The 6,894-nt window shown below is 40.0% G+C and overlaps 2 protein-coding genes across 2 annotated transcripts in view; both read left to right on the plus strand.

The window, feature by feature from the left end:
• Positions 1-2,834, plus strand: part of LOC106813750 (methionine-R-sulfoxide reductase B2, mitochondrial-like) — a 6,601-nt gene extending 3,767 nt beyond the window's left edge. Inside the window, exons 2-5 of the mRNA XM_014817970.1 lie at positions 150-262; positions 1,182-1,258; positions 1,764-1,914; positions 2,298-2,834. Coding sequence (XP_014673456.1) covers positions 150-262; positions 1,182-1,258; positions 1,764-1,914; positions 2,298-2,399 — 443 coding nt within the window. The 3' untranslated portion in view covers positions 2,400-2,834. The remainder of the gene's footprint in view (positions 1-149; positions 263-1,181; positions 1,259-1,763; positions 1,915-2,297) is intronic.
• Positions 2,835-4,727: 1,893 nt separating this feature from the next.
• Positions 4,728-6,894, plus strand: part of LOC106813756 (protein FAM57A-like) — a 9,149-nt gene continuing 6,982 nt past the window's right edge. Inside the window, exon 1 of the mRNA XM_014817977.1 lies at positions 4,728-4,895. Coding sequence (XP_014673463.1) covers positions 4,753-4,895 — 143 coding nt within the window. The 5' untranslated portion in view covers positions 4,728-4,752. The remainder of the gene's footprint in view (positions 4,896-6,894) is intronic.

A 6,894-nucleotide genomic window follows, 5' to 3' on the forward strand; every position in this document is an offset into this window, starting at 1 on the left:
TGCTTGAGTAGGGAGGAGGAGGAGGAGGAGGAGGAGGAGGAGGAGGAGGAGGAGGAGGAGGAGGAGGAGAAGGTGTTGGAGTAGGGAGGAGTCTGGTTAAGGCCGTCGTTGTGGTAATATTTTTTTAAATGGAATTGTCTGTACTATAGCAAAGTTTCATGCCACGGAGGAGAACGATCCGATGGAAATCACGAATAAGGAATGGAAGGAGAAGCTCACACCTGAGCAGTATTTCGTGACGAGAGAGAAAGGAACGGAGATGGTACGTGTTTCTCACCGCGCATATCTACTACTTATTTTATCGATTTGTTTCGCGTATACTTCTGGAAGCCATTCTCTATGGTATGTATCCAGTACTGATGTTGGACAAGAGGATAATTCTAGTATATGTCTATGTATATGGAGGACGTACCCTGGTATCTTTATTCTCATCCTTATCAACATGATCACCTTAACATTAACCCTAGCCACCAATCCTAACCCTATCCCCTGACTATGATTTGAACTGATTCCTAATTATAACTTATATCCCTACTTGCCCCATTTAATTCTAACCACCCGCCCTAACTAACCCTGATTGCAACCTAACCGTAATTTTCCTCCTGATTCTAATCATGAGAACATTAAATTGACTACGTCACGAATTTTCTATGGTAAAATTTGTAAAATTTTTGTTGCCATTTTTTTACATTAAAAGTAAGAACTAACGGAATATACTAAACGTATCGTCAAATTCTTACCTGATAAGATTGTTTCTTAACTAGTTAAAAATCCGTAAAACTTGGACGATTTGATATTATGATCCTGACATTAATTGCTTGCTATGGGCTATATGTGTTATTATCTACTCTTGGCTATATGTATGAGTCACGAGTGTATGTTCACATCGAACAATATAGTAAAACAGGAAGTATAATGCAGCAATTTAACCATAAAAAGTGAACAGAATTACTTATATTTTGTGAAAAAGCGACAGGAAGTATAATGCAGCAATTTAACCATAAAAAGTGAACAGAATTACTTATATTTTGTGAAAAAGTGGAAATATTTTTTAAATTTTTACTATTTACGGTGACGTAATCACTTTAACGTCCTTGGTCCAATTGTAGGGTTGAACACATACCTCGTGTTTAATGCGTCCTTGCAGTCAGTCATTCAATGCCACTGTGTTAATCTTGCAGCCTTTCAGTGGGAAATACTTGCTCCACGGTGAGAAAGGAATTTATACCTGCATCTGCTGCGAGGCCCTGCTATTCAGGTACACCTAATTACCTCTGCCAAGGAGGTTATGTTTTCGCCCCTCTTTGTTTGTTTGTTGGTTTGTTTGTCTGTAAATAGGATATCTCAAAAAGTTACAGACTTATTTTGATGAAATTTTTTGAATGGGTTGGTCTTGGGCCAAAAACCAATCGATTAGATTTTGGTGGTGATCTGGATCCAGGATTTTTTTTGGGGGGAAGACTTCAAAATTCATAAAAAAAAATCCTGGATCTTTTTTTTTTCAAATTTTTAAACATTTTATCAAACTATATTGGGTGTACCAGCAAGATGGTGGGACTGTTACGCTGTGGCGGAGGTTTGCTATCTCCGATTACTCTTGTTGTATTGAGCAGTCCAGTTACTAGTAGAAATCTATGATTGAGAATTCTTGATGCTGTGGGGGAGCCATGATGTGAGATCCTCTAGGCTGTGTGTGATATGTCCGCATTGTCGAGATTCCAGCGTTTCTGCATTGTTGTTTAGAGCGTCTTTTCCCATTGCAGTTCCGAGGCCAAGTTTGACTCGCATTCAGGCTGGCCATCCTTCTACGAAGCTTACGGTGCCAAGGCCGGCGGAGATGGCATGCAGACGAACATCTTAGCACGATCCGACAACAAGTACAATACAAACAGAACGGAGGTGATCTGTAAAAAGGTCGGTGTCCGATATCAGAAGGGGGTGATGATTCATATTGTTTTAATATCTTTCTGTTGCATGGCATTCTCGCCGATAGTATACTCAATGCTCTTGGAATAATGGAATTAATACGCCATGTATAAAGTCGGTCTTCTCAATTTTCAGATTCAATCTTGTTTACAAATTTGATTTGCGTTTTCCTCTGCTCTATGATTAACTCTGTGTGTATGTGTGCGTGTATGTGTGTGTGTGTGTGTGTGTGCGTGCGTCTGTGCATGCATGCGTCTGTGCATGCGTGCGTGTGTGCATGTCTCTGTGGTGTGCAATCGTAAGATCATGGTTTTAGCAACCTGGTCCATACATGCACTAACTGTAATTTTATTTGATTTATTTACTTGTAGTGTGATGCACATCTGGGTCATGTGTTTGATGATGGACCGCAGCCAACAGGACTTAGGTTCTGCATAAACAGCGATGCTCTAAACTTCAAGAAAGAAGCATAAAATTCCTCCATGGCAGTGTTGCATGTAGGACAGGCAGGAGTTTGGTATTGCGGAGAGGAATTAGGAGAAAATAGTAAGGAGTCACGTTGGGAAGGGATGATCAAGTCCAATAGGGCAGGAGGGGATGAGTTAGGTAGGTTTATATAGATCCCTACTAGTGCTAAATGAGCCACATCACATGGCTCGCATGTTCTACCTCAGTTTGGTTTTTCTGAGAGTTGTAAATTATACATATACGGTGAGTTATGGTATGTGGTTAGCAGAGCATAGTAAAGGGTGATCTGGATAATATCATTAGTGGGAAAAAACAAAATGAATTAATGAATTGCAGTTTATTGTCGGCAAGTTCTGGTGTGCCTTCAGCTGCGTTTACACTATCGATTTTTGTCAGCAAATCGTCCGAGTCGTGCAAAATAGAACACGTTTTATTTCTCCAACTCGGAGACTTGACTCCGAATCCGACTCCAACACAATCGAATTTGAGCCGGTTAGTTGGAATGCACTTGAAATCGGTACGATTTGCTGACAAAAATCGATAGTTTAAACGCAGCTTTACTCATCAGAGTAAAAGATGTTCCCAAAATAATAGTGGAAAAGGCCGAACCTCGTATTTTTTAGAAGATACATATCACTATCTATCTAGATAATTTTACAGTCAATCTGTCTTTCATCTCATCCATTACATGAAACAAACCATTGTACTTCATGGTTTCAATTGCTTTGCTTGATAATATGAAGTCATATCACCAGTTAAATAGCCTATGCATTGTGTAAGATTCACGAACATTGTATAATTGACTAGCAACATAATAGGAGACTAATGTCTATGAGTCATTGTCATATGTTATCGGAGGGAACCTTATGTTATCAGGAGTAAGATAATATAGGATATCCTATATTATCTTACTCCTTATGTTATCACTGATAGTACGTATGTGGAATGTTTAACAAAATTTCAAGAAATTTTGTGGTCTTATTTTTGGCTAGTTTATGTGAGATTTTAAATTGTTTGTTATTGTACTACCTTTGGAATCTTTTATGTATTTATATTTTGTAATTATTATTATTATTATGTTTTACCCTTTATCTATGAAAAAGTGACATTTTTATGTATATCGTGTTTTCGTGGTAAATTTATTGCAAAGTAAAGGTGTTTAGTGTACAGTACAGAAGAAAACAAGCATGACATTACAATTGGAGCATTTCTTGTGTATTTGTGCTGTTTTGTAGGACATGAATACCTAAGTTCCAACTGTGAATCGGAATTTCAAATTTTTGTTTCACAATAAAAGAGGTGTGAGTTTCCATAAGTATATACTATTTGTTTAGAATCATCTCTGATTAGACAAGTTTCTCGTTTCCGCCACTTAATAGTCTTAATACTTATCAATGACTTCGAATGAGGTATATAATAGCTGAAATGTTGGCACTTTTAATAATCAATTTCCTGTAATCTTTCCTTCTCTACACTCCTCCTTCCTTCATTTACCCCATCTCATCCTTCACCTGATTTACCTTCACTATTTCTCTCCTCTGCATGCTATTCCATTCCTTGCATGTAATTATTAATTGTCAAATCTAACGTATGTAAAGGTGTTATATATATGCTTACAATTCATTATTTTCCTTATCTTATGTGACTGCTAACTGCTTTACACATATTCTTGATAAGTATATTTTTTTATATGCTATATTTTTTTTCTCACCTATGTATGTTCAGTTTGAAAAACCGTTTTGTTTGTTTTGTTATTTATTTTGATTAGTTTTTCACATCTTAATTTAATCATGACATTGACATAAATTGTAATATATGCCGCTTAAGTTATTCTTTATTAGCATGTAAATATTTGATTCGATTACTGTACTGTACTGATTGCTGGGCATAATATTTCTTATATGTGTCCAACATATTTTGTACATAACTTCATGTCTGCTGCTTGTTCTATTGTTATCATACAAACATTTTGTTCAAATATTTCTCATCATACATCTTATTCTTATGACAGGTGCCTTTATACTTAATTAATTTCTCTAAGGGTTGCAGCTGACTAGATAACAGTATGGTCTTTTTGCCATCCCTTGACTGCACGTTATTTATATTTTGTTAAAAAAAAATTGTATCTGCTGATATTGAAAGTGATAAAATAAACTCTCTCTCTCTCTCGATTTTTTCTACTGCCTTCTGGCATGAACCATCAGAGATTCTCTCATCCATCATCCATGTACTCCTGATAGCATCTTATACCTGTCCAATTTTCCCGAGAGATGGCGCCACGATGTCTGATCTATGCCCAAAGCATATGTTTTATATAATGCTCTGCTATGCGGGTCAGAATAACCAACAACATGCGAAATGTTCGTCTATCAGTATCAGTTCGGTGTTCTGTTGGTTGGCACTTTCTTCTTTCCCCTGCTGTATATATCGTTGAGAGTCTTACTACAAAGAACGCATATATCCCGATTTGGCAGAGCCATCGTTAGAGATGCGTCCAATAAGTAAGAATCGCTATACACTTGCACGTAGCTCTAGTAGACCGAATAATTCTGCTCCCATATAACCTTTTTTATATCTTTGGTGAGGTTATTGGACGCATATAACGCGTCCGCATATAACGCATATAACGCGTCGCGCATATAACGCATATAACGCAATAACGCCTCACCAAATATAAAAAAGGTTATATGCAATATGGGACAGAATTATTCGGTCTAGTACTAGTAGTAGTAGCTCTAGTACCGCTCATAGGGTCTATGTCCCCAGGGTACTGCCGGAACGTACCCTGGGTACGGTCCGGGTAATACCGAACGTACCCTGGTCACTATTTGATATGGTTAGAGTTAGGATTAGGGTTAGGGAGTAGGCGTAGGCGACTCCCTAAGACTCGTTAGTGGAGTAGGCGAGGTACGGTCCGGCATATTAGATAGTACCAGGGTACGTTCGCGGTATACTGGACCGTACCCGAGGGTACGCTCCGGCAGTACCCCGGGGACATAGACTCTCTCAGCTCTAGCACCCCTAACCTAGATACAATAATGTAACCCAAACCCAGGAGGATAGGGACCCCTATCCTCCTGGGTTTGGGTTACATTATTGTAATATACCCCTAACCGACCAGGCTGTGAAACTGACGTCAATATACAACGTCAGTCTATTCTAATATACAACGTCGGTCAATTCTAACCTAGCAATACCGTTTCTTGAGCTATAGTACCCCTAGTAGCACTGGCAGCAAGAACAAGTCCGCACCTGCAGCTACAGCACACACAGCGCATTGACTATATATAACGCCGTTGTTTATATATAGTCAATGGCCGCGTGTGTGCTGTAGCTGCAGTGCGGACTTGTTCTTGCTGCAGTGCCTAGTAGCCCGCGTCTAGTGACTGCCGCAGGCGCTGCCACTGGAGCTACTACTACTAGAGCTATAGGTACTACTAGTAGTACTACTAGTGCTGAGAGGGTCTATGTCCCCAGGGTACTGCTGGACGTACCCTGGGTACGGTCCGGTATGCCGAGCCCGTACCTCGCCTACTCCACTAACGAGTCTAGGGAGTTGCCCTACCGCCTACTCCCTAACCCTAACCCTAACCCTAGCCCTAACCTTAACCCTAACCATATCAGATAGTTACCAAGGTACGTTCCGGCAGTACCCTGGGTGACATAGACGCCTATGAGCACTACGTGTATTAGCAGCTGGCTTAGCACATTACAGTTACGACAATTCGCGATACAATTTACATGGCCTACTACTAGTGCTCATAGGGTCTATGTCCCAGGGTACTGCCGGAACGTACCCTGGTAACTATCTAGCTGATATGGTTAGGGTTAGGGTTAAGGTTAGAGTTAGGAGTAGGCGTAGGCGACTCCCTAGACTCGTTAGTGGAGTGGCCGAGGTACGGTCGCGCGCATATTAGATAGTAGTATTTAGTACCAGGGTACGTTCTGGTATACCGTACCGTACCCAAGGTACGTTCCGGCAGTACCCTGGGGAGACATAGACCCTATCAGCACTACTATACTAGATACACTGCTAAACATAAAGAAGAAAATTGAAAACAATCAGCAAGCATTTTAAATTCTACCCGTTGCTACTTTGTCTGTTGTCACTTGCAGAGCCGTCTCACCATTCAAGCTGTCCTGTGTGTTACTAGTGGAGCTATCATTGTTGCCAACTGCATGATGATGTCATGAACGACAGGTGAAAACTTAATTAGAACTTATAATGACTTTTAATCTGCAGCTAAACATTACGCATTTGTTCGAGCCTACATTTCCTTACGTTTCGAGAATCAAACTCATGATTTGATGTATCCCGTGTTTTATGTCAATGAAATAAAGTACAATTTGCAGCTTCATCTATTTAAAGCAGTTCACATGGCCCCTGCCAATCATTGTGGACAGAGTGCTCGACCATGGGCAGAGTGCCTGAGAGCGCCTGGCAGATCTTGTTTCTTTAACTCTGTAGTGCAGATAGAATCCAGAACGTTTCGGCGGAGC

This window comes from Priapulus caudatus, unplaced genomic scaffold (genome assembly GCF_000485595.1).
Source record: "Priapulus caudatus unplaced genomic scaffold, Priapulus_caudatus-5.0.1 Scaffold819, whole genome shotgun sequence".
In the NCBI taxonomy this organism is placed as follows: Eukaryota; Metazoa; Priapulida; class Priapulimorpha; order Priapulimorphida; family Priapulidae; genus Priapulus; species Priapulus caudatus.